At 35.9% G+C, this 27,709-nt stretch overlaps 1 protein-coding gene across 1 annotated transcript; it reads left to right on the plus strand.

The window, feature by feature from the left end:
• Positions 1-653: 653 nt before the first annotated feature.
• Positions 654-26,175, plus strand: RAB1A (RAB1A, member RAS oncogene family). The gene is made up of 6 exons (XM_036920749.2): positions 654-893; positions 13,612-13,684; positions 18,660-18,755; positions 23,717-23,812; positions 24,967-25,098; positions 25,349-26,175. Exons 1-6 carry the CDS (start codon positions 871-873, stop codon positions 25,544-25,546), a joined length of 618 nt encoding a protein of 205 aa, XP_036776644.1. The 5' UTR covers positions 654-870; the 3' UTR covers positions 25,547-26,175.
• The last annotated feature ends 1,534 nt before the right edge of the window (positions 26,176-27,709 follow it).

The following is a 27,709-nucleotide window of genomic DNA, read 5'->3' on the forward strand; positions in this document are numbered from 1 at the left end:
TGTTTTCCAGAGACCCGAAGTTTTTCAAGAGGCCCTTCGATTCTCTTTCGTCCTTAGAGCGGACGTCTTAAGACTGGCCGGGAAGCTCAAATCTCAAGTCGGTCCAGGCCAGCAAAAGTCGCCGGGAAGGCAGGACCGGCCAGGCGTGTCCGCTAGCCTGCTTTCCTTCCTTACCTCCGTATTCACGCAGTCCCTTAGCTCCCGAGCCCTCTCCACTCCTCGGAGTTCCCAGATCCGCCCCACCTCTACCCTGCGGCGGCCACCCGCACCGCCCTCTGTTCCTCCCCCTTCCCCTCTTCCTCCCCGCCGTGGGGCGCTGACTCGCCCGGCTGCCACGTATCACTGATGACATCACCAGGGCCTTTGGCCTTAGCCAATCCGCTAGGGGGAGTCCGAGCGAAGTCCTGGCCAGCGAGTCAGCGGGTAGGGGCGAGAGGGGGTAGGTGAGAGAGAGGGGAAAGGGGCGAGCTACAACCCCTCAAGTACGCATGCGCCGGAGGCGCGGAGCTTGGCGGGAAACTGAGTCTTGGCTGCTGTGCAGCGCGTTCAGACCGCAGTGACCACTGCCAGGCTTGCAACTCTCTTTCCCGGCATGCCACGCGGTGCGGCAGTCCTCAGGGCTGTGTAAAGGCCCCTCAGTCTAAGGCTTTCCTATTTCCTGGTTCGCCGGCGGCCATTTTGGGTGGAAGCGATAACTGAGTGGCGGCGGCTGCTGATTGTGTTCTAAGGGGACGAAGTGGGGAAAGACGTTTGCTCTCCCGGAGCAGCCTATCTCATTCCTGTCCTTCGATTACCCGTGGCGCGGATAGTCAGGGCGGCGGCTGCAGCAAGGGCGGCGGTGGCGGCGGCGGCGGCGGCAGCTGCAGTGACATGTCCAGCATGAATCCCGAATAGTGAGTGCAGGAGGGCACCAGTCGGCTGGGTCGGTGGGCCAGCTTGGGATAGCTTAAATGGGGCTAGAGGGCTGGGGCGTGGGGGGGCCTCGACCGGACTGAGGGGCGGGTGATGGGGCCGGAAGAGGCTGGCGGCCGTGAGTCGGGTCCCATTGTCTGACGGCGGAGGGGCGGCCGGGGGAGGGGACGGGCCGGAGGGGTGAGTCGCCTGGGCCTGGACCCGGTCAGGATGGAGGGCCTGAGTGCCCGGCCGGTGCGAACGGACAGTCTGCCGAGGGGGGTGGGGTGGTTGGGAGGCGGTGGTGGGGCGGTGGAAAGGGTTAGCTGCCTTTGGAGGTAGTGACTTTTGAAGGAAGACTTGTTCCTAAGGGGAGGGGATTAGGTAGGAGAGCTCTCCTAGAGGGCACTGTCAAACCCTGCCTGCGCCCGCACTCTGCGGAGCTGTCAGCGTCGTCTGGGTGGAAACCAGCTTTACTTGAAAATTTTGAGCTTGTTGGCTTCCCCTTCCATCCTCCCGGCCAGGTTGCAGGTAATATGGATGCTTTTCAGGACTCCATGGGATTGAGGATAATGAGTACATGCTGAGAAGGGATTTTAAATTTTTAGTTCTCTTTTTAGTTATTTCTTGGAGCTCTATAAGAACTTACGGAGCCCACTGGCTTCTTTGAAAACGTGGGCATTTGTGACAATTTTTTTTAGAGGACGCTAAAGTCATTTTGTCTTGTGTAGGTCAAGAAAAAAAAGCTAAGACGTAGGGACATTTTTCTGATAATACCAAATTAAAGGAACACTGCTGTCAAGTTGAAAGAGAAACGAATGGGCCCTACGATAGATCTGTAGGTTTGGGATTACCTAATGAATGCTCGAAGATAGGGAATGAGATTCCATGACGTGTCATGAAAAGTTAATGCATTTTTTTTTGCTTACTCAGGAAGTCACCACAGCATGTGTGACATACCTGGCACCTTCCTGGGAACTGGTGTTCACTTTTCTTGGGAAAACTTTGTTGGCCTTTCCTTAATGTCACTTAAAAAAATCCTCCTACAGTTTGTGTATGTACATTAGTGAATAATTGGAGGAGACTGAATTGGTGTTCCTTCTCAGTGTCAGTTAATTTGCAGAAGAGTGGGAATTTTTTTTTAAGCAAAATTCTGTACTTACCCTGAAGTTTATTTACTGCTTTGGTCAATTACTGCTAAACATTTCCCCTAGAAGGTCCACCCATCAGTTTAGCTGACTGTCATGTGTGTGTCACATGGCTCTTGCAAAATACATTGACTTCAAGTTTTGTAATACTGTGGTTTGATGCTGAAATGTCCCCTTTTTGTTCTAAACAGAAGCCATAGTATTAAAACTTCACATACTTAAGAGAGGTTGAGGGTAGTTTTCTAATAGTGCCATATTTACCATGTTGGCAGGCTTTTTTTGTTTGTTTTTCAAGGACTTCAAGGACAAAGTTCATTTTGCATAAATAGAACTGCAGAGTTGAACTTAAGATCTCTAATTTAGCAGTTTTTGCGGCAGCAATAAAGTGGATTTGCCACTTCATGGAAATTTGTAAACCTCTTTCTTTTCAGGGACTTTCTTATATTTGCTACATATATTTAGTACTATATAAATAGATCTTGAAGATTAGTTGAACAGAACCTGACACATTATTTAGTTGATGAATTTGCTTCTCCTTTTGTAAAATAGGATAGTAGGAGTCAATTTTCCTGTCAGGGTAGTTGTGAGGTTCAAGTGTATGTAAAAGAAAACCAAGAGCCCTCTAGGTGGTGGATATCATCTAAGGCATTCCAGAAGTGGTAGGATTTAGGAATATAATTGTTACCTTCAAGGAGTTTGTACATGATCCTATAATGGAATATAGAAAATAGAAAATTGTATATCTATCAAATACCAGTAGACATAGCAAGTTCCAGATGGGCAGGCAGACTGGATTGGAGCAACAAGATTTCAGAGGAGGGTGGAGTGGTGTGGTTGGCTAGTTGGGTTCAGGAAGACTTTATAGAAAAAGAAACTTGTAAGAGAATTACTAGATTTGGAGAAGCAAGGAGGGTTTTTCAAGGGGAAAAAGGAAGAGGAATGGCTAATAAATGGCAAGGATAGTAATTCTTAAATGAATATAATGCCAAACTATCTTTTTTTTTTTTGAGGACTCTAGATTAATAACTTCAGCAGAAATAATTTTTGTATTTTTCATTAAGTATGCTGGTACCTGGCCTAATACATATATTCTAGACTGTGTCTAGTAAAATAATCTAGGACTTTGGGAAAACCTTAGAAAAGCATTAGTGAAAATTACTTGAGGTGAGTGAAGGTGCTGAGTATTCTATTAGGGAAGGTCACCAGGGCAATCAGCAAGCAGATTTTTACCAATCTGACTTAAGCAGTGTCTTCTTTTTGTCTTTAATGAAGTTTGTTTATCATAATGGTAATTAGCGAAAAACTGGAAAATAGAAAAAAGAAGGAAAGAAGTTCTTAGGAGTTTCATCACCCAAATGAAAGTCCATTTGCTTTAACACCTTGTTCTAAACCTTAAAATCTTGTTTTTTCTTGAGTTAAAACTTTTAATGGGTGAATGCCTTTCATTATTCCATGATGTTGTCTTAATAGTTAACATTTATAGCCACTTACTGTATGCCAGATACAATATATATGTGTATTACAGCATACACATTATATGCTAACATGAAAGAATAGTATACTAGCTAATGTTTACAAGTACATCCCAAATATTCCTTTATTTAGTCTTATCATCTACTAATATATCTTCTTCCTTTTAGAAACTTAAGAAGTTTTCATTGGTACTGCTGAATTTGGTAATGAAAATGGGTTCTTTTTTTTTATTGAAGGGTAGTTGACAACAGTATTGCATTACATTAGTTTCAGGTGTACAACACAGTGATTCAACATTTATATACATGATAATTCTAGGTACCAGGTATCACCATACCAAGTTGTTACAATATTTTGACTATATTCCTTATGCTATACATTACATCCCGGTTACTTATTTATTGAAAATGGGTTCTTGACAAAAGAAAAGATTGGTTCTCTCAGAAGGAACAGGATTTTACATTTAAATTAGTCGACATAGGATTACCTGTTGGTAGCTTTATTACTGAACACTTGTGCTTTACAATCTTAAATTGTAAGCTTCTGGTTTGGAAGTGAGGAGAATAAGAAATAGTGTGTATCAATCAGTGATTACATTTTAAGCTGTCCTGTTGATTATTTTAAATGTTATTTGGCTGATCTAGGACAAATGACAACCCAGGATTATCTTTATGGTACAGTAATGGCAGACTTGTTTGAATTTTAAGTACAAACAAAAAGCAACAGGAAGTGGAATCTAAACAGTGGGTGGAAAGGGTCGAACCTTTTTTTTTTTTCGTGTAGATCTGAAGAAAGAATCTGATTTTCTGAGCTAGGTGGTAAAGGAGGCAGTGATTATTTCATCACATGAGTTAAGAAATACTTACCATTATTCTCATACCAGAAAGTTTAGCTTCTAGTGGATTTTTTAGTGTCAAGTAATTCATTTTGGCTGCTTCATTTATAAGGAATGTGTTAAGAATAAAGTATGTGTACTTATGAATATACTAATTAACTATAGTAGGAAGAACTATAGTAGTCTACTTGGATCAATTATAGTTCTTTACTGCAGAAAAATTTTGTAGTGATTACCCTGTTTTTAGCTTTTTTTTCTTCTTTCAATGTTATGGCTCCAGAATGATATTTGAGATCATGGTGCAAGATTTAGTCAGTGTTTCAAACTTTGCCCTACTGTCATGGTTGACTCAAGGAACATTTGCCCTTTTTTTTTTCTTTTGTCAGCACTGTACTTTGAATAAAACTTTCTTAATACTTTAAGGGTTTGAAAGTGAAAGCAAGTTACTTAGTTTGGTTAACTGTCAGACAGTATTTCATCATTAAGTAGGTCATTACTGGCTTTCATGTAATTTTAGTTAGAATTTTTTGTACTAGAAAAGTACCAGAAATCAAAAGTAACATTTTCTTTTTGTTGGTTGTCTTGATGACTTTTTTTGGTGGTGTTGGTAGTGGTTTGAAAAATTCAGAACAGTTTAAAGAAGAAAAGTAACCAGGATTCCACTAACCAGAATATGAGTTAATGTTTGTAGAAAATCAGCATACATAATTCTTTGGGTAATGTGTTTGCATTAGCTATATAGAATCTCCACAAAATAAATCTTGAGAATTTGTGTGGATTGGATGATCCTTTTTGTAGGGTAATTTAAAGATAACTGCAACTTCGCACTTTAAAGTTTCCTCTTCATCATAGTTCTTTTAAAATGAGGGATATTGACAGTTTCTTATATATTGCAGCAAATTTTGTGTTTTTTTAAATCTCTTAAAGATGGAAGAGCTTCAGAATCAAGAATTCTCTTGCCAAATCTTTAACTAGCTTTTTAAGAGAATTTTGCTTTCTGAGTATTTTATTTCTTTGATATTTCAGTCCTTTTTATTCTGGAATCAATTTTAGTAATTTACCTGTGCGCTAATAACATTTTATTATAGTCTTGTCCTATTAGCATTCCTTTGGCTGTGTCTGTGTTTTTTTCTTCTTGGCAGCTTTTGACGTACATATATGATAGTTTTACTATTTGCAGTTGTAATAGTTTTGTCTCAGTAATCAAGTGTAGCTTCCTTTTGCTTATGTTATCTACTCTTGTCTCTTAATACATGAAAATGTTTAGGGTTAAATAAAATGTTTTTTGTGATTTTGAGATTTTTAAAGATTTGTTTAAAAAACTGTTTTAAGATGAAGAAAAATAAAAGATGGGTATAGGAGGCCAGTGAATGACATATTTTAGACATGTACCTCATCAGCTTTTTACCACTCTGACTATCTGAACTACATTTTGGAGTTTTAGGAAGAAAGTTATGCAAAATGCTCTTTTTTTTTTTTCCCACATGGACTGGGGTGTGATGAGACTGTTCTACTGTTTTCCTGTAGAAGGTGGGGCTGAGATTGCTGCTTTGATGTCTGGAATAGAATTAGGGAAGACTACCTAGGTCTTGGCTTTTCTTTGGAACTACCTTGTGAGTATTTTGGATTATAAAAGGTAATGGTGGAATGATACTTGGCAGGAAAAAAAAGTCCCAATGCCCTAAGGAGCAAGAGAACAAGTATTGGTTTGTTGACTGAAACGTGAAGAAATAGGGTACAAAGAAATAGGAAGTGAAGTTTTTCTTGGTACTTTTGTGACTGGTTGACTCGGTCAGAACACCCTGCTTTTATTAAATCCAAGGTTGTAATAAGTTTCTGTTAAGTTTTACTCTGTTTTTTGTAGATTCCTAATTCTGATAGGTAGTGTTACATGTATGGGCCTTTGCTCAAGGGGGATCACTCTTTGGAAACATCATTTGAAAAATAATAATAGCTACTATTTAATGAGTGCATACTTTTATGTGCCAGCCAGTCGACTAGGGTCTTAAAGCAGGGCATATTATGCAGTCTGCACCTCAAAATAGTGAGCATTACAAATGAAATTAAATAAATTATGTAATTAAAGTTTTCCAAGGGCAATGATGAACTTGACTTGCCTTATGTATTTCCTGTAAGTAACAATAGTACGTGGGTGGAATTATTTTTTGTCCTTTCAGCTCTGCCTATGGATATTTTCCAGTAACTTGATTTAGGACAGTACTCTTAACCCATTTATGGTCCTGTCTCTCAGGAGCATTTGATGAGCCCTGTGGACTGCTCCAGTGTGCATACGTGCTCAGCATTTTGTACAAGTTGCAGGCTGCTCATACTTCATGGGCCTATTCATGAACTGCAAGTTAAGACTGCCTGATTTAAAATTAAAAACAGAAATGAGAATGTTTATTACCCCTCTTTAAATGTAGAAACCCAAGTAGACGGTTTAATTTTAAATCTGGTGTTCTGAACTAATTTGTTTTACAATGTGAGATCTGTTTGGGCATGATTTTACTTCAGTGACCTATTCTGCACCTCTCTTCGTTTTTTAAAATGTTTACTTACCTGTTTCTTGTTAAGTTACTGATACATGAAATGTTTCCAAGTGCCTTGAAAGAAAGGCATACTAAGTTCACAGAATATCAGTGTTCACATTCAGAACAATAGGTCATCTCTGTAGTGTCTTTACTACATTAAAATCCATATGGATGTAGTTAGGATAAATGCCTAGCCAAGTATAATAGTAGTCTTTCTAAAGTGGATTAAATGGAATTTAGAAAAATTGTTGAATAGCTAGATTTACAAAAGGACATTTGAAGCAACTTTGTGAAATATATACTGTGGATAATTACTTAGTGCTTTTTACTTGTACATTGGTGGCTAGCACCAGTCCTCATGAAGAGCAGTTGCATTCATCAGTTACTAAAGTTGATGAAGTCTGAACTCTAAAATTTACCACATTTTTTTGAGGTGAGCTAATTTCTTCTTTACTAACCAAATGTTGAGTTAATTTAAGCAGTAAATCACGTTTCTTTATATTTGGTCAGGTCCTGTGTGCTACTTCATAGATGATTTGATTCATTCTCATAGATTTTATATGTATGACTTAGCATATTTACTGACAGTTTTATCAACTGAGTATATAAAATACAGAGGGAATGTGGTGTGATAAAAAGAACATAACATTTGGAGTTGTGAACTCCAAGTTTAAGTTCAGACTGTCACTAACCTTATACAATTCAGTTATTCTTTTTGAGCCTGTTTCTTTGTCGATAAAATGTGATTAGTACCACCTCCGTTCTGAGTCTCAAGAAGAAACTACTGTGCTGTGCAAAAGTTATTTGACTTCTGTATTCTAGAAGGGAATGTTCAGATATGTGTAAATGGCAGGTGGTTTCAGTTTTAAAGCTTTTCTCATACATATAATCATCACACATTTATCTTTGTCCTTCTTCTACCTTATCAGTTTTTTCCAATACAGACTTTTAAAAATCTTCCAGGGGATGTATGTGTATAAATACACACATGACTAATTTCATGTTTGAAGAAGCTTGTTGAAGAAAACAGTCAGCCCTTTCTTGCTCTCATCAGAGTATGGTAGGAATCGAGTTGTTTTGATTTTAGTTTTTAATTATGAAATGTGAACTCACCTCCCTGGTGCTTACAATTAGTTAAAAAGATGACTCAGTCTCAACATAATCACTATATCAGTATTAGCACAAATTAAATCTTGGATAATTTTAAAGAATAGGATGGCAGAACAGACAGTGCAGAAAGATTTGGAGAGGGGGCTTACATTTTCTGCTACTAACAGAAAGTTTCAGTTAAGTTTGATTTAGCTGGAGAGGAATACTGTGCTGAGGACTCTTGAACCCTTGGTGCTAGCCCTGGGATGGGGTCAACACTAATAATATGAGTTCCCACCACCAGCCAGATATTTTATGTATGTACATTGTTTCCCTCAATCCTTTGGAGAAATAGTGTCCTACTTTTTACAGATGAGGAAACAGAGGCAGAGAATAGTTAAAGGCCTTGCATAAGGGCATCCAGAGTAAGCAGCAGAATTGGAATTTTAACTCAAGGGCCTGTGATTTCACAGTGCAGATATGCTGTTTCCAATTCACTATGTGTGGTTAACTTACAGAGAATTTAACATTGAAGCCAGTAAATTAGTCAACTAACATTTTCTTCCCCTTACTGAGTACACACACTTGGAGAGTGTGATAGCAATAGCATGTTACTTGCATTGGGACATTTTAAATTACCTACTAATATAGTAGCTTTTCCAAACTATTTGTATACTGAATGTTCAAGAGAATTCAGAGATTTGAAATTGCTTAAAGATATTTCTGTAGCTATCGTTTACAAAACAGAACACAGCAGAAATGTTGATAGAAAATATGCAGATCTAAAATTAGCACAAGGTCAGAATTTTGGTACAAAGAGTTAAAATAATTTAGCATACATTAAGACTTTAAATATAGTTTTCCTTTATTCCCCAAGAATTTGGATTGAGTTTTTTGGCCTACAATTTTGGTTTAAGTGAAAAAACTGGATTCCCTGCTATTCCCAAATCGGAACTTACTCTAGTCTTTTTTGTGTCTAATTTACAATGACACTTCATATTAAGTAGTCTGTGGAGTCTACTTTCTCCACTCTTATGTTTGATATCTATATGTGAGTGTGTAGGTAAATGATTTATTCTAAGTCTGTGTATCCAAAATCTATCATTGTGCCTTTTACAAAGCTTTTGCTAAGAGATCAGAGGACATTTTAATTTTGCATTTTTAATGAAGCCTCTTCCGTTGTGAGATACAGCTAAAGAATATCATTGGCCACCCTTGATTAATGCTTTGGGCAAAATACTAGGGAAGAAAATGGATGGGGACAGTGGCACATTAAAAGGACACAGTAGCCAACCTGTAAGTTCTCTCAGTGGCTAAAATACCAGTTGAGCCACAAATGTAAACCACATTGGGTAATAACCCAAAAAATAACAGTATCTGTGAGTCCACAAAATGGTACAAATGATTAAATAACTAAATGGGAGAGAAGAGACCCATTTTAAGAAGTTCATTGGAAAGTAAATTTGTTCTCTTTCATTTGGAACAAATTCACTTGCATGATAGGAATCATGTTATTTTACCTTTATATAAATGTCATACTTGAAAACAGACAAACTAAGTTCACATCAAATTTAAGACAATGTCATGATTATGGTATGATATAATGACCAAATAAACTTTAATTCACTATTAAACTACATACTGTTAGCCTTTGGGGTATGAGTAATGGAATGATTAATGAAAGCTTGGACTGCAGTAGTTGTGTCTGGTACCACCTTTTTCTTCACTCACTTTAAGTATGCCTCACAGGACACCATTCAAAGCTGACTGTCAGGCTGGAGAAAAGAAGTAAGGACTTTTTAGTTACTTCATGTTAAGGTATTGCTTGAATTTTATAAAGCACATACTATTTCTGTGATTAGATTTTTAAAACCCCCCACTAAGGACAAAAGCAGTCTATTAGTCAAAATAAGCGAAGTAATCAAATATTGAGAATTTGAGAGGGTTTAAGTCTTTTCTCCAAATTTAAAGAAATATCCAAGCAGTTAAAAAAAACTCCGCATAATTGACCACTAACATGACCTTTTATTTGGTATTTAGAGACAATACATTAATTTTCCAGGTTCCATTCTAGCTATTTAGAAAATAGCTCCAAAAATTAAAAGCTCAAGTTAGAATTCTGAAGACACAGGAACTCTAGTGGTGCTGAAGGAAGTGACAAGTCATACAAGAGAACAAAAGAGTATATGTCCCACAACCTTTGTAATAAATGTTTGCTGAAAAACAAGCCAGTGTCCTCTACCTCTTTACCTTTCAAAGCCTGCATGGGTTTTAGAGCCAGTAAGACCTGTACTGCATTTGAATCCAGATGAATATTAGCTATAAGATTTTCAGGCAAGATGCTCACCACCATGAGCCTCAATTTCCTCATCTGTAAATAGGTTCTATTAGCACCCTCTACACCCAGTTAGGCTTCTTGTTAGGATTAGAAATAATGCCTCTTAAAATCTCTAGCACAGGGTCTGGCACATTATAGGAGCACAGTAAGTGGCAGTTATTAATATGTCATTGTAAATTAGACATGAAAAAGACTAGAAGTCCTGATTTGGGAACTGGATAGGATTTACTATAATAATCTAATTTAGGAGAGGGGATTACAGTTGTGACACTATAGATTTCTGGACTAGCATAATGCAGTCTTTTCACTTAAACCAAAATTGTATTGTAGGCTGAAAACTCAATCCACATTCTTGGGGAATAAAGGAAGAATATATTTGAAGTCTTACTGTATGCTAAATTATTTTGACTCTTTGTACCAAAATTCTGACCTTGTGCTTTCTAATTTTAGATCTGCTATTTTCTGTCAACATTGTTGCTGTGTTCTGTTCTATAAATTATAGTTACAAAAATATCTTTACACAAAAATCTCTGGACTCTTGAATATGCAGTGCAATAATAGTTTAGAAATAAGCTACTACAGTAGTAGGTAATTAAAAATGTCCCAATGCCAGTAACATGCTATTGGTCACACTTTCCAGATACGTGTATTCAATAAGGGGAAGAAGTTTATGAGTTTGATTTTGATTCAATAAGGGGAAGAAGTTTATGAGTTTGATTTTGATTCAGTAAGGGGAAGAAGTTTATGAGTTTGATTGCCATTCTCCATGTTGCTTGTCATGTGTAAAGCTGATGGTTTGGGAGAGAACAAAATAGTTGTCTTTTGCAATGATTATTTCCTTATAGACAAGCGTGTTCAACTCTTCCTATTATTTATGATGGCAGTGAACCTTAAATTATTGGGAACTTATAAATTAATGTTTTTAAATAATGCTGTTTTACCCAAAGAAAATAGGATCACTAACCTGAAAAAACAGAAGCACTCCTGTATGAAAAGCAGCATTATTTACAATAGTCAAAATATGGAAACAATGTGTGAATACCCATAGAGAGATGATTAGATATGCTACATATGTACAATGGACTATTACCCTGCCATAAAAAAAAGAATGAAATCTTGCCATTTGCAACAACATGAATGGACCTACAGGGTATTATGCTAAGTGAAATAAGTCAGAGAAAGACAAATACCATGTGACTTCACCTATATGTGGAGTCTAGAAAACAAAACAAATGAACAAACAACTTAAATAGACTCATAAAAACAGAACAGTATGGTGGTTGCTGTAGGGTCGGGAGTGGAGAATGGTTGAAATAGGTGAAGGGGCAAAAAGAAGAATGTTTGATACCTTGATCTGAGCAATGGATGCATGAATATATACACGTCAGAATTCATCAAGCCGTACAGTAAGATTTGTACATTTTATTGTATGTACCTCAATATAAATAAAAAAGGAAAACTATAAATAAAAATAATTCCACGTGGAAAATTTAAAAAGAATGTGGTTGTTGAAAAAGTGGATTTTTAAGAAAATTGACTAATTTCGTGAAACTGTAATATAATTTGTAACACAATTAAGAAGTATTCATGTTTTTTCCAGACTTAGGTTACTCTGAAATAGAGTTTATATTTTAATGTAATGAATGCTATATCAGGCATCATCTGTGGCCCAGTGCTGTCCGTTATTGTAACAGGGCCTAGTACAGCTGATTCAGGCCGTACTTATTGAGTGTTTACTTGATGCCTGGCACTGTGCTCAGGGAGATTTGTAAATTCAGGGCATCTGTTATGTTGAAATTTCTGTTAAAAACTTAGTAATCGGTGTGATTATTCTTGCTGAGGAAAAGTACTTAATATACTCATTGCCAGTGTTCAATGTTCAGCATTCTTAATTTATCTGGACTAATTAAGGAGGAGCTATCAGTAGTACTAAAGTAAGTCAGCAACTCTACTGCCTAATAAAAATTTTTTGGTATTTAGGTATCATTAAGGATACATTTTTGTAAGCATTCTCTCTCTCTCCTGCCTGTTCAGGATCTCAAACTGCAAAAGATGTTAGTTCATCATATGCTTCAGTCACCTTCTTAGTGACTTGTTTAAAAGTTTCTTATTTCCTTCTCTACCTTTATTTTGCTGCTGACTGGTACACTTTATTTATTTTTCTAATTCTTTCCTTCAGATAAAATTAGGGACAATAAGTGTACTATGGTAACTATAGTATAATTATGGTAACTTGGTAAGACCAAAAGGATATGTTTTAAGTGATACAGGATACATATCACCATGTAAGTCCAGGTTAACAAGTAAGTGAATATTCACAAAGGTAATCACATCTAAAAGTTTTACATCTTGCTTACTTGTAAATGATAATTGTAATAAAAATTCAAGTTGTGAATGTAATTTGGGATTCACCCAGGTATGATTTCCTTAGAACTAAATTACAACAAAATTGAAAATCACATGTATCTTCTTTTAAAAAATCTGTAAATTCTGGAGTTTTTGTCTTTTTGAAATTGTTTAACAAAACAATATATAGAATTGGTCAGAGTGAGAAAGGATCTATGAGGGATTCCCTTAGAGACTGTGGGCAGTCTGTTGTCCTCAGGTCCAAGGAGTCCCTGAGGATGGTTTTTGAGTGGTCTGGCAGTGGTAAATGTAAATAAACAGAGCCTTGCTTCCAGTGTTTTCTGACGAATGCTTTAATACTTATTAGAATGTTTGGTAAAGTTGTGCAATTGCATAAAGAGCCTTTGACTTTACCACACACCTAGTTTAAATTTGTATAATACAGGCTTTCAGAAGTTAAGAGTTAAATGATTTTTTAAAATCTTATAAGAGCTCTTGAGAATTGCAGGTGGATGCCAGGAAAGGATCATAAAAGCCCCTTTATTGGTGGATCACTATGAAATCATGTTTGATCTTAGAATTTGAAGGAGAGATTCATGTTTCATTGGCAGTGCAATGGAAAGTTAACTCCCTTACTCTAATACTGCAGAGGAGTGGGATTTATCTAGTGTAAAGACACTTCTGTCTCCAAGGATGCACATTACTTAGGTTTCTCTTCATTTTTACCTTGGAAGTGGAAGTCACTGTATCATTGCCTATCATATACATAATTCTGTCATGTTTAGTGATTCACCAAAGGGCTTCTGCCTGTTTGCAGTTTTGGCTTGTGTTAAGCCGTTCATAGATTTTTTAGGAGCTATAGTCTCTCTCAATGAGCTGTTACTCTTGGATGTATTTTTGTTATAGAACTTACAATGCAGTATGCTTTTTACTAATGTGATGTTCTTTTTCTTTTTGCAGTGATTATTTATTCAAGTTACTTCTGATTGGTGACTCTGGAGTTGGAAAGTCTTGCCTCCTCCTTAGGTTTGCAGTAAGTTGAAACTGAAATGACTTAAAAGAAATTAATGCTATGTTTTCTAGGTAGACAAAGAATTAAACAATTTTATTCTGATTAATTCCTCTGTAATTTATATATTTAAAGCCTCCAAGTATACATCCCTAGTGATATCCTGAACTGTTATTTAAAAGAAAGGTTGTTGCTTTTAAATTTTAAGTTCAGCAAAGTGTATTAAAAACTTTGCTGTCTGGCACTAAACTATGTTTTCTACCTTTATCTTGCATCTACCTACCACTTCAGCATTTTATTAAAAATAATAATAATAATAATAAGGGAGAAATGTGGGATTCACATATAAATCAAGTATAAAAATCAAACGAATATTCATATTTGACCTGATTGTTTATAGTTCATAATGCGTGATCAAAACCGAAAGTTTCTGTGATGACTGCCCTTGCACTATTCACCATGTAAGAACTTATTCACTATGTAAGAATTTGTTCACCATGTAAGAACTTGTTCGTTATGCTTCAGAAGATTGGAGACTGTTGAGAACTAGGCTTGGGGTTGATTAATGATTGTGCATTGAGTCCCCTATACAGAATTTTATTGTTGTTAACAACCATTTGATCAATAAATATGAGAGATGCCCTCTCAAAAAAAAAAAATAAATAATGAGAGTAAGAAAAACTAATAATTTTAAAACATAATTCTTTAAAGATGCAATAATGGTAATAAAATAATTAGTGATGGTAAAAAAAATAATAAAATAAATGCTATAAAAAAAAACTTTGCTGTCTGATACTCTCAGTAGAGGTCAGTGTTTCATTCGAACATAGGTAGTGAGGTAAAGGGAAGATAGTTGGCCTGTGTTGAAAGTGACTTGATGGAAAATTAAAAAGAAAAAGCAGGGTCTGATACAAACTCATTTTGACAATGGCATAGTGTTCTACATGCTGCAGTTTACAGATAAATGCCTTTCAATCTAATGAATAGAATCCATAGTCTCTCTCCTTCTTTGTCTTTATCAACTGCCTCCAGTTTATCATCTTTTCCTTCTCACTGTCTAGATCATTGGTTCTCAGAGCGTGGACCAAAGACCAAAGGATTATCAGGACCTTCTCAGATGGTCCATGAGATCAAAACTTTTATCCTAAATAATATTAAGCCATTCGTATTTACTGAGTAGATAATTACTTATTAATAGTACTAAAACAAAGACATTTGCTCTGATGATGCAGAAGCAATGGTGAGTAAAGCTGCCTGGTGCCTTAGCACTATGTCAAGGCAGTTCTCAGCCCCAAACTGAACTCACACACATGGAATTTACCTCTCTTCACTGGTGGAGGGGGTCATTTTCACTTGAGTTTCTTGGATGAAACAGTAAAGATGATTAATTTAAAAAATCTTGATCCTTGAGTATTCTTTTGGAAATATTCTGTGTGAAAAAATCAGTAGCACATATAAAGCACTTTTACTGCATAATGCAGTATTTTGGTTGTCTTGAGGAAAAGAATAGCATTTATATAGTTGAGTTGCAAGCTGAACTAGCTGCTTTTTTCATTAAACACTTTTTTTTAACTTAATAATTCACAAACTATATATATATATATATATATAGAGAGAGAGAGAGAGAGAGAGAGAGAGGGAGAGGGAGAGAGAGAGAGAGAGAGAGAATTGGGTATTGGGCAGACGTTTTCTCAAATGTACTGAAACTGTCACTTCAAGGAAAATATCTGACAGCATTTGCTGCCCATAATAAAATTCAAGCTTTCGAGGAAAAATTAGAAATGTAGAAAACTTACAATTAACCACTGTGAGCTTGACAGCATCTCAAATACTTAATAGGACTTTTCTGATGACATGTGATGATATTAATGAAGGTCATTTAAAATACATATGTACTTTCATTATATAATAGTTAAAAATGAAACCATGGGAATAATAGAATAAAGCATAGGTGGCTGTTTAATCTTGTGTGAAAGTACTTTCTAACACAGAAAAAAAATCAGGAAAGAAAACATTAAATTTGATTGCATTAAAATGAATGTCAAGTGCAGAAAAATGTTAGAAAACAAAGGATGCCAGCAAAAAAATATGTATGGGGAAGGGATGATATTCTCAATGTATAAAGTACGCTTACACATTCATAAGAAAAGGATATTTGTTCTAGTGGAAAGATGGGCAAATAAATGAGTGGATGAGTGGGCAGTTCTCAAAAGAAATTTAAGTTGCCAATAAGTATGAAAATTGCTCAATCTTACTTGTAATTAAAGGACTTTGAAATTAGATGTTACTTAATTTTTACTAAATTGGCAAATATCTAAATTAAGAATAATTGCTAGTATTAAATCTACAATTCTAGGTATGTGGAAGAACCTGGCATCTCTTGATAAAAATGGCTGTAGCCTGAGGTCTTTGTATTTCAAAGAAAGTCCTCTGTAAGATGCTTATTGATTGAAGTCACAGGTTTTCAGTATTTCAGACACAGTAGAATCACCAGGCAAGTAAAAAATACTGATTCCCAGACCTACAATATAGAGACTAACTGAGAAAGGTATAATAAAAACTGTATAATGAGCTATTGGGAGCACAGAGGGAAGAATTTCTTAACCATTGGCTGAGGAGTTGGAGAATGCTGGACAGTTAGTATTGCCTGAGCTCAAAACTGATGAATGAATAAAAATTGCCATGTGACCCAGAGGATGGAGACTAGGAGGTATGCAGAAAGAGATACCGAGCATTTGGATGCGAGTAATAGCATGTCCAGTGGCTCAGAGGCATGCAAGTAACACTCATGTAGGGATTTGTAAGAAAGTTAACAAAGCATTTATAAGTATTTCTAACAAAGCACCTGGTGTGTAGAAGTGCTGAATGAATGTTTATTGCCTTCATTTTGTTCTCTACCCACCTCATTGCAGTACGTGATGCTTATTAAGACACTCAGCTAAAAAATCACGTTAAAAAAAATGAATACCTAGTAAAGATGAGCATTTTGTCAAATTGCATTTAGAGCTTTAAAAATATCCTTTTACCCAATGGTTCTACATGGGCATACACGCAAATATATGAGGAGAATAAGTCAACATAACTACTTCTAGCCACTTAAAACTCTCTCTGATCACATTTTACAGTTTTCTTTAGAGATATTTTTTGTCTCAGTCCCCATGTATATATCACATTCAGCATTAAGGCTTGCCAGCATTGGCTTCATTTAGTCCTTTTTTCTCCATCTCTTTGTTGGAGTGTTGTAACATAGACTCCAGAGGTGTCATTTCCCCCTATATATTTTAGTGTGCATTTCTAAAAACTGGACGTTTTTTTATAAAATAGCAATGTCATGGTCAACTTACAAAATAAATTTCTCTTGATTGTCTCAGAAATGCAGTATTATAGTTGGTTTGAGTCAGGATTCAACATGGTCTACACATTCCATTTGGTTGTTTTGCTGCTTAGTCTCTCTTACCTGCAGTTTTTCCAACCTCTCCCTTTTTTATTTATGTATTTTTCCTGTCATTTACTTTTTGCAGAAACTGGGGCGGTTATCCTATGTAATGTTCAGCATTTTAGATTTGTCACCTTGCTTCTCTGGGGTATCTTTAAAACTTGTTCCTTTATTCCTTGTGATTCTGTAGTTGGAAGTAAGCTACAGAGTTATGCTAACCTTATGGGAGCTCCTAGTCCATACAGCTATTTAAATTTAAATTAAAGAACAAAATAAAAAATTCATTACCTTGTTCTTATGAGCTACTTGGGGCTAGTGGCTACTGTATTGACTTAGCACAACTTCTATAACCTTTCCATTATAAAAGAAAAGTTCTGCTTGACAGTGCTGCTCTTCCTTGATTGAGGTGTGATTAGATGTAGGCCCAGTTTTTGTTGGCAGACTTCTTCCCAGGTGGTGCTCTGTGCTTGCTGAGATTGTTCAGGGATTAGGTGGTGACAGTCTGATCTGTCCATTCACTTACCCTTTCACAAATATTTTCACTTAGAAAAAAGTTTTGTTTTCATTCTGAAGATAATGTCTTAACAGATCACTTGAGAAAAACAGGTGTAATTTTAGAAGTTTAACATTGGATTAAACGTTTCATACAAAAACTTGTACACATGTTCATAACAGCATTATTGATAATAGCTAAGAAGGAGAAACAACCCAGATGTCCACCAACTGAAGCATGGATAAATAAAATGTGATATATCCATACAGTGTACTGTTGTTCAGCCATAAAAAGGAATGAAGTACTGATGCCTGCTGTAACATGAACGAACCTTGAAAACTTTATGCTGAGTGAAAGAAGCCAGACACAAAAGACCATATACTGTATGGTTCCATTCACATGAAATGTCCAGAATGGGCAAATCCATTGCAACATCGAGTAGACTGGTGGTTTCCAGGGTCCAGGGGGAGAGGAGGAAATGGAGGGTGACTGCTGCTTGGTACAGGGTTTCTTTTTGGGGTGATGAAAATGTTTTGGAATTAGATAGTGGTGATGGTTGCACAACTTTATGAATATACTAAGAAGTATACACTTTAAATGGGTAAATTTTATTATGTGAGTTATATACATTAATTTTAAAAAGTAGTAACTAGGAAATAAAATTGACTTCTAAAAAACATCCAGAAGAGGAGAATGACATGTTCATTGCTTTGTGGTGAATAAATTGGATGGGAGTTGGGGGATGGGAGAGCAAGAGTTGTACTGATTAGCAATTAGAAAAATCATTTCACAGTCATTGAAAATATGAAACCTCTTTCTATGTGATGTATGTAAAGAAAAATCAAGTAATTTTAAATTAAATGGAAAAATTAAATAGCTACTGAACAATTCTTAAGAAGAAAACTACAGTTATAGTCTTTGGTATTCAGAACATGTACTGAGTACTGGAGTAGGGTAGAGTGGCTGTTCTCAATGTGTTAGGCCTTAACTTTATTAACTTTGTAGATAAAAGCTAATAATATATTTTCTTATTTACTCTATTGAATATTAATCTTTTTTTTCCCCTTCAGGATGATACATATACGGAAAGCTACATCAGCACAATTGGTGTGGATTTCAAAATAAGAACTATAGAGTTAGATGGGAAAACAATCAAGCTTCAAATAGTAAGTCATTTTTAGACTAAGAATATTTTTGGAAATTATTTTGGTAAATTTAGAATGTATTTTATTTTTTTAATAAAATTAAAGTGTCTTAAGAATCATGCATCTATGACAGAGTGGTAGAATAATTGTTTAGATTAAAAATGATTTCTCTAAGATTATCATTGCATTTTCAGTTCATAAAGCAGAGAAATACATGTTTTAAGTCAAACTTCGTCCTACTTGTGCTTTTATCAGTGGGAGTCTAAAGTTTTATCCTTTCTTACAGGGAAAATATATTGAGCATATTCTGACTGTCTTTTACTGTACTGAATACTGTGGAACATTTAAAGAAACCTAGGAGAGTTTCTTCATATGTGAATTAGTTGAAGAGTATTTCTTTAGTTCTTTGTTATTTATTAGATAGTATGTACCAACTTTGTAGAAACACAGAATTTTAAAGGAACTTAGCTTTCCTAACATGTTTTACAGCTCAGAAAGTGGATGCTGAGATATAATAATGACTTGCCTACAGTTAGCAGAACCAAGTGACCCATAACACTTGGTCTTACTGATTTTATGTCTCTGTGTGATCCTAACCCCCTTACCCATCCATACAATCCCAACCCCAAATTAAAAATAGGCAATTGCTATAGTTCAGTTTCATCACCTTAATATGGGTCTGGATACTACCAGTGTGGATGTATGTTATGTATGGTCTTTAAAAAAATTAGTCTCTGGGTATCTTTTAGAGTTGACTATTAATAATGAAGTAACAAAACCAGTGACTGTTGTTTTCGTGGAACTGATAACACACTGAACTGGAAGGAGTACTGGATTTGGAGTCAGGAAACTTGTATTTGGTGTCTTTATTCTGGTATTTATTTGTTAGAGAGCCATGGGTTTAACTTTGTTCAACCTTTTCCCTGAGACTCAGTTTCTTATCTGTAAATGAGTATGATGATGATGATTAACACATAAGGTAGTTGTGAAAACCAAATCTAATCTGCATATATAATAATGTATGTGAAAGCCCCTTTGTAAACTTGTGGGCAGTATACAAGTGTTACTGATGATATGATATACCCAAATAAATGGAAGTTTGATAGGTTTCTTTTGTAATTGTTCCCTTTCCTTGTTTGACTGATAAGGGAAAGATACTTTACAAAAGAATTGTGGATTTTGATACAGGTGAACATGCTTGATACTTCAGATTAGGACTTGCAAGGATATAGTTAATCAATGGTAGCTTTTCAACCAATGAACAGATTATATATAATGGGAAAAATCAGTATGAAAGGTAGAGTGCCAACTTTATACTTGGGACCACAAAGAATATTTATTTCAGAAGGATGCACCCAAGCCTCACCTCTAACTACTGATGTGAAATGGTTATGTGTGATAATTGTTCCCCTAAGATTTGGGTGTGTATTTCTGAAACACTCATGTACTGTTACTTTCCTATGGCTGGAAAGGATCTTACAGGTTACTCAGTATTCTTTTGATCTAAAGTCAGAATTTCCTTTCCCTATCTGGTGCCTTTTTTTGAACATCTCTGGGAAACTCACCATTTTTCAGAGCAGCTAGTTCTATTTATAAATAACCTGTAATTGTTCATTCTTTATATTGAGCCTGAAGCCAGTTTCCTTCAACTTCTCTCCCTAAGACTTTTGGAGCTGCCTGAAAGAGATTAATTCCGTTTCTATTGGCTGCTTGCCTTTTAGATTGATTTTATCACAACCTTCTAACTCTGAAGTCAGTCATTCTTTTCTGGAAGCATGTATTTAGAACATTCTATAATTTTAGTTACTGTTGCATTTTACAAGTGCCTTTTATTAAAATATCCCTAAAATGAAAAATGATATATAGGCTTACTTCAGATATTGTGGGTTCAGTTCCAGACCATCATGATGAAGCTGAGTCAAACGAATATTTTGATTTTCCACTTTTATATAAAAGTTTTGTTTACATTATCCTGTAGTCTATTAATTGTGCAGTAGCATTTTGTCTAAAAAAAAAACAGTGTACATATCTTAATTAAAAAATAGTTTATTGCTAAAAAATGCTAACCATCAACTGAACTTTTAAAAAGCGAGTTTTAATTTTTTCTTTGGTGAAAGGTTTTGCCTTGATGGTGATGGCTACTGATTGATCAGGGTGGTGATTGCTGAAGACTGGGGTGGCTGTGGCAATTACTTATAAAATAAGAGAACAGTGAAGTTTGCCACATCAATTAATTCTTTCTTGCACAGACAATTTCTCTATGTAGTGCTATTTGTAGTGTACTGTGTAGTGCTGTTTGTAGTAGTATGTAGTGCTACTTGATGGCATTTTATCCGCAGTAGAACTTTCAAAATTGGAGTCAGTCCTCTCACACTGTGGCACTGCTTTATAAATTAAGTTTTTGTAATAGTCTAGATTCTTTCTTGTCATTTCAACAATCTTCACAGCATCTTATCCAGGAGCAGTTTCTATCTCAAGAAACCACTTTCTTTGTTCATCCGTAAGAAGCAATTCCTCATCCATTAAATTTTGAGATGCAGCAATCCAGTCACATCTTGAGGATCCACATCTAATACTGGTTCTCTTGCTGTTTCTGCCACATCTGCAGTTACTTCCTCCACCAAAGTCGTGAAACTATTAAAGTCGTTCAGAAGGGTTAGAATCATTTCTTCCAAACTTGTTATTATTGGTATTTTGACCTCTTCCCATGAGTCATAGATGTTCTTAATGGCATTAGAATAGTGAATTCTTTGTGGAAGGTTTTCAGTTTACTTTATTCACATCCATTGGAGGAATCTCTCTGTTACAGCATATAAGAGAGCATCTGTAGCCTTATGAAATGTATTTCTTAAATGAAATTTGAAAGTTGAAATCACATCTTGATTCACGGGCTGCAGAATCAGTGTTTAGCAGGTGTGAAAACAATAATCTCATTGTACGTGTCCATCAGAGCTCTTGGGTGACAAGGTGCTCTGTCAATGAGCAGTAATATTTTTGAAAGGAATCTTTTTTTCTGAGCAGTGGGCTTAAAATATTCACTAAACTGCATTGTAAACAGATGTGCTGTCATCCAAGCTTTGTTGTTCCCTTTATAGAGCATAGGCAAAGCAGACTGAGCCTAATTCTTGAGGATTTTCAGAATGGTGAAGGAGCATTGGCGTTAGCTTAAAGCCACCAGCTGCATTATCCCTAACGAGAGTCAGCCTGTCCTTTGAAGGTTGGTGTTGACTTCTCTCTAGCTATGAAAAGTCCTAGATGGCATCTTCTTTCAATAGAAGGCTGTTTTCATCTATAATGAAAATCTGTTAAGTGTAGCCACCTTCCTTGTCTTAGCTAGGTCTTCTGGGTAACTTGCTGCTTCTCCTGGCACTTCTGTTTTACATCTGTGAAGTGCAGTAAAGCAGAGCACGATAAAATGAGGTATGCCTGTATAGTCCAGCCATTGTGGACTGCATGGGGTAAATCCTGTCTTGATTTGAACTCTGGATTTTTTCCTCTCTCTTGGACTTCAGGGACTCATGCCTTTTTCCCATCATTAATCCATTCAAAGACAAAAAGGAGGTCTACTACATTTGCTGTCTCAATAGCCATATTACTGGTTTGGATTTTAACACTTTGTGACTTGTGTTTTCAAAATCTAAACACAAGATTTTACTTTTAACCCTGTAGCATTGTATCTTTCTTGGCTTGAGTTACCCTTCAAGTTTTCTAGGTCTTTGAAAATGATTGTGTTGATCTGCATTTTTATTATACTTTCTGCTTTTCTTGTTCAGGTGTGCCATCTGGGTCTTTATCACAGTTAGTGATTATAAAATATTCAGCACGGCAGGGCAGTTAGAGAGTCCAGTCTCATACCATGGGACGCCTCTTTCTGTGATTGTTCATTCATGAAGCATTTATGGAAATGCTTACATTACACCAGGCACTTAGATAGATTCAAGGTTATGAAGATGAATGGAACATAGCCCCTACTGGAGGAGATTCCATTTCAGTAGGAGAGACAAACATGGGAAAATCATTTACCCTATGCTTATGAGGGTTTAATGAGTATTATATACACAGGAAGATCAGTAGCAGAGAAAGGTACTTGTAGGAAGGAAAACTACAGTTCCTTTCCCCTAAAGGCTGTTGTTACATTTTAATCTCCACTTGTCTTAGGTGTCAAGTCCCATTTTTTTTTTTTTTAAGGTTAACCATTCTGTTATTTTCCCATCAACATCAATCAAGATGTTGTCTTTTACCAGTATGTTTTAGTGGGGTGGATAGTTACTACTAACTATTCTAATTATACACATTTTTTTAAAAGGCATTTTCTAGGAGCAATTTAAACAAAATTCTCATTGCTCTTATTAAAACCAAGGCTTTTTAAATCTAACAAGTTTTCCTCTTGGTATTTTTAATAACTAGTTTATTTAAATCCAGCACAAAAGTATTTGGAGTCATCCTCCTTAACATTGTTTTCCTTCAGATTAAGATAATACTTTTCTGAGATGGTTAAAGTGTTGACTTGACTGGTAGTTATCTGAATTAGGCTCTTTCAGTGCTTTCTGTGGTGGTAAAATGTGCTAGAAGTGATTGTCTTCCGTGTGAGTGAACTGTGGGAAAGGGTTATCAAGCCAGTAACTTTCCTAATCAAGTCAACCCCTCTCTGCATTCAAAATTCAGTGCATCCCACGGTTCGCAAAGGGTTGTAGGCAATGTGAAAAGTATGACATAGTTCCTGATCTAAAAGAACTTAATGACATTTGGTTGTATTACTGCAAGCTAAATTATTGGTACTACCTTCTTTTCTGGACCTGCAGCTATTTGGAGGTTAACCGTGCACTTTAGTAGTGTGAGCATTGAGGGCTGATGTTTCCATATCAAATCCTGATAGTTACACTAAACTGCTAATGTAAACTAAACTGGTCTCCTTTCTCCTGCCCCTTTCTGCAATTCTTATTTTAATGGAATTGTTGGATTTCTTGATTGTTTTATAATAGTGGGACACAGCAGGCCAAGAAAGATTTCGAACAATCACCTCCAGTTATTACAGAGGAGCCCACGGCATTATAGTTGTATACGATGTGACAGATCAGGTAAGTTCCAGGAGGAAATTGTGTTACAATGACGAAATAGAAAGTTGCTATTTGATAAATATCATTCTTTGACTTTGCATGTAAGCCCTCAGTGTTAATTGTATGGCAGAAAACTTTGTCCACCCTCAAATGAGTGAACCACTTAAAAAACATTGGTTTTAAGCAATAATCTTTTAAAGAAGGTACATTGTTATTTTTTTCCTCTCCATCATTTGAATACCTAATGAATTGGTCAACCAAAATTTTCTATTTTCCTTTAGTAAATAGAAAATTTAGTAATTGGGTTTACGTTTGCTTTCAAGGGTCTGTGGTTATGTTTATTATCAACTAATACCATACCATTTTGGCAAGAGTTTGTAGGGAACTGTGGGTTGTTTTGTAGTGTGTTTTTGATGTTAAGTATTAATAGGAATTTGCCTGGTATTTAGACTTGTCAGAGTTGCCAAAAATGGGGTTTTAAGTTTCTGCCTGTGGAGCATGTGGTTCAGAAATAAGATGAACTCAAGGAAGATTTTAAGAGGACAATGAGTATCTGAACATTAGCTGTTGAAAGTAAGTAGGGGGTTTGTGGAGATAGTGTGAAGAATTTAGTGTAAGGGCGGGCCATAAATGTTCTTTTGATCAGAAAGTTAGAAAAAAAAATTTTCTGTCGAAGGAAAGAATGAAGGGTAAACTCTAGAATTCATTTTTCTTGTAGCAAATATTAAATCTCAATGAAATCATGCCAAATTAGGAGATTAGAGTTATAGATTTTTAGATTCAACGCCATTAGAAGTATTGGGCTAATTTCCAAAAATCTCAAGTCATCATGAACCTCAAATTTCAAAAACCAGGTTTTGTAGTGCATTTACTAAATTGCATATTCCAAAATAATTACATTTGTCTGAGCTGTAGTTTAATGAGCTGTATTTCCCTCTCAAATAAGGTATTTTCATCCTCAAGCCCTCAAATTCTAATTTCTTATTCATATAGGTATGTATAGTCCCCTTAATATATCAGTTCACTTTTCCATCACTAGTTTTATTCTGTAGCTAGCCTTGTCTCACAAGTTCAACTTTGGTCAGGGAGATAACTTCTCTTTATCACTTGCTTTATTTAGAGAAGTTGTGTCCAGAACTGTATTTAATCATTCTTAAAAATGTCTGTCTTCATAGGAGTCCTTCAATAATGTTAAACAGTGGCTGCAGGAAATAGATCGTTATGCCAGCGAAAACGTCAACAAGTTGTTAGTAGGGAACAAATGTGATCTGACCACAAAGAAAGTAGTAGACTACACAACAGCAAAGGTATGTTTAAAGTTTGACTTTCATACTGAATGTGAAGGTGTTGAATTTGAATTGCGTGTGGACATAGTCATGCAACAGCCACAACCACCTTAGCTATTAAAATGTGTGCACTAGCACACTGACAACAATTTGTGCAGCTTCTATTTGGATTCAGTAAACTTAGTCCTTCCTCACTCCCCATTTCAGATTATAGAAATGCACTAAGTGTAAAAACATTTTCAGTGTTAACTGTGCCTTAATATTCTCTTAGGAATTTGCTGATTCCCTTGGAATTCCATTTTTGGAAACCAGTGCTAAGAATGCAACTAATGTAGAACAGTCTTTCATGACAATGGCAGCTGAGATTAAAAAGCGAATGGGTCCTGGAGCAACAGCTGGCGGTGCAGAGAAGTCCAATGTTAAAATTCAGAGCACTCCGGTGAAGCAGTCAGGTGGAGGTTGCTGCTAAAATTTGCCTCCGTCCTTTTCTCACAGCAATGAATTTGCAATCTGAACCCAAGTGAAAAAAAAAACAAAATTGCCTGAATTGTACTGTATGTAGCTGCACTACAACAGATTCTTACCGTCTCCACAAAGGTCAGAGATTGTAAATGGTCAATACTGACTTTTTTTTTATTCCCTTGACTCAAGACAGCTAACTTCATTTTCAGAACTGTTTTAAACCTTTGTGTGCTGGTTTATAAAATAATGTGTGTAATCCTTGTTGCTTTCCTGATGCCAGACTGTTTCCTGTGGTTGGTTAGAATATATTTTGTTTAGGTGTTTCTATTGGCATGTTTAGATGTCAGGTTTAGTCTTCTGAAGATGAAGTTCAGCCATTTTGTATCAAACAGCACAACCAGTGTCTGTCACTTTCCATGCATAAAGTTTAGTGAGATGTTATATGTAAGATCTGATTTGCTAGTTCTTCCTTGTAGAGTTATAAATGGAAAGACTACACTATCTGATTAATAGTTTCTTCATACTCTGCATATAATTTGTGGCTGCAGAATATTGTAATTTGTTGCACACTATGTAACAAAACAACTGAAGATATGTTTAATAAATATTGTACTTACTGGAAGTAATATCAAACTGTATGGTGATAAGTATTGTTTTAATTCTTATGGTTAAAGGGAACTAGAGCCTTGCATTATACTCAAAATAGCCGTTTATCTGTGCAAGCAGGCATTGTAGACCATCTAGCTCAGCGTCCAGCATACTTCTCAGATAACGTATCCAATAAAATGATCTAGGGAGGCTTCTGTGCTGTGTAGGGATTTAACCAAGCTTAGTGGTTCAGGGAGATTTAATTGTATGGAAAACAAGTTTAGAATGTATGCTTATCTAGCCTATTATCTCTGATCCTTCTCTAAAACCATCTGAAATGGCTTCACTGATCGACATTTTGTTAACTTTTCTGTGGTGGAGGGGGATGCAATATACCTTTCCTAATTGGCAGGTGATCAGTCTAATACGAGTGCTGATACTGTTTCTTCCATGCTCTTGAGTCAGATGTCAACTGTTTTATTCTCCACATTTGTATGACTTATGTTGGAGGGAGAGTTAAAGCATGGAAGTAGAAAGCAGGAAATTTACTCTTTGCCCTAATTTTAGAAATTATAGGCCTAAAAATTAACTGGTAACATAAATGCTGGGCGGGAATGATAAATGAAGAGAAATATATTTATTTCAGTGGAATTTTGCACATGTGAAAAATTTGTTAAATAGGACCTTAAAGATCCTAGGGTTTGTTTTTATTGTGGGAAACAAAAATCTTTTGCTAAGATCGGCATTTGAAGGTGATGGAGTTGTCACAGACTTTCTGTGGGGTTGAAGTAGCAGCCAAAATATCCTTTACCTGGGGCTTGGGATGTGGCTGTTGGCAACACATTTTATGGTGGGGTCTTTAATTCAATGATAAAGTTTTAAAATAAGTCAAAATTAGAGGTTTCTTTATTTTCACTAAACAGGCAATTGAAATACATGGTACAAAAATAAGTGATAAGATTATTGTAAAATGAAATGAACAGAATAAATATTCAATTTAATTTTCCACCTATGAGAATTTCCTAATAAAATCATAGTTTACTTTGTATTTATAGATGTGCTTGTTGGATCTATTCATCCTCACATAAGGCAACTGAAAAATGCCTCAAGTTACCAATAGTTATTTGGGTGAAGATTTTTTTAATGCTCCAAAAGGTTTGTCTTTGATACAGTATAATAAAGGAGTTCAGAAATTACTTTCTAAAGTAGGTAATTACAAACATTAAACAGTATGATGCTGTGCATTTCAGTTTCATACAGTAATCTGTTCAAACTGTCAACTTTTTCTTGGTGAGTTAGCAAAAACCATTACATGAATTTATTTTAAGATGTAAACAGTCACATACTTTTTGAACTGTCTAGTGATTTCCCCCATGACAGTCAAGATGGGTGTGCCATAGCTCTTCCAGCAAGCTTCTACTATTTGCTTTTATGAATATGCCAATAAATGCAGTTTTGAAAAACATTCCCATTTCTACCCCCATTTTCAAGTACAACATTTCAAATTACTGTGGGTGCCTAATAAAGGGAATTATTGCTTGTCATATTTTAAATATAAATGGCTGCCATAAATTAGTTAAGT

The sequence above is a fragment of the Manis pentadactyla genome, chromosome 2 (assembly GCF_030020395.1).
Source record: "Manis pentadactyla isolate mManPen7 chromosome 2, mManPen7.hap1, whole genome shotgun sequence".
NCBI classification, from domain to species: Eukaryota; Metazoa; Chordata; class Mammalia; order Pholidota; family Manidae; genus Manis; species Manis pentadactyla.

Bases quoted from the DNA above. Each gene is read 5' to 3' on its own strand.
- RAB1A (XM_036920749.2), top strand. From the start codon at position 871: ATGTCCAGCATGAATCCCGAATA. The intron at 23,813-24,966 runs GTAAGTTCCAGG...CTGTCTTCATAG, and splicing joins TATACGATGTGACAGATCAG to GAGTCCTTCAATAATGTTAA. The intron at 25,099-25,348 runs GTATGTTTAAAG...ATATTCTCTTAG, and splicing joins TAGACTACACAACAGCAAAG to GAATTTGCTGATTCCCTTGG.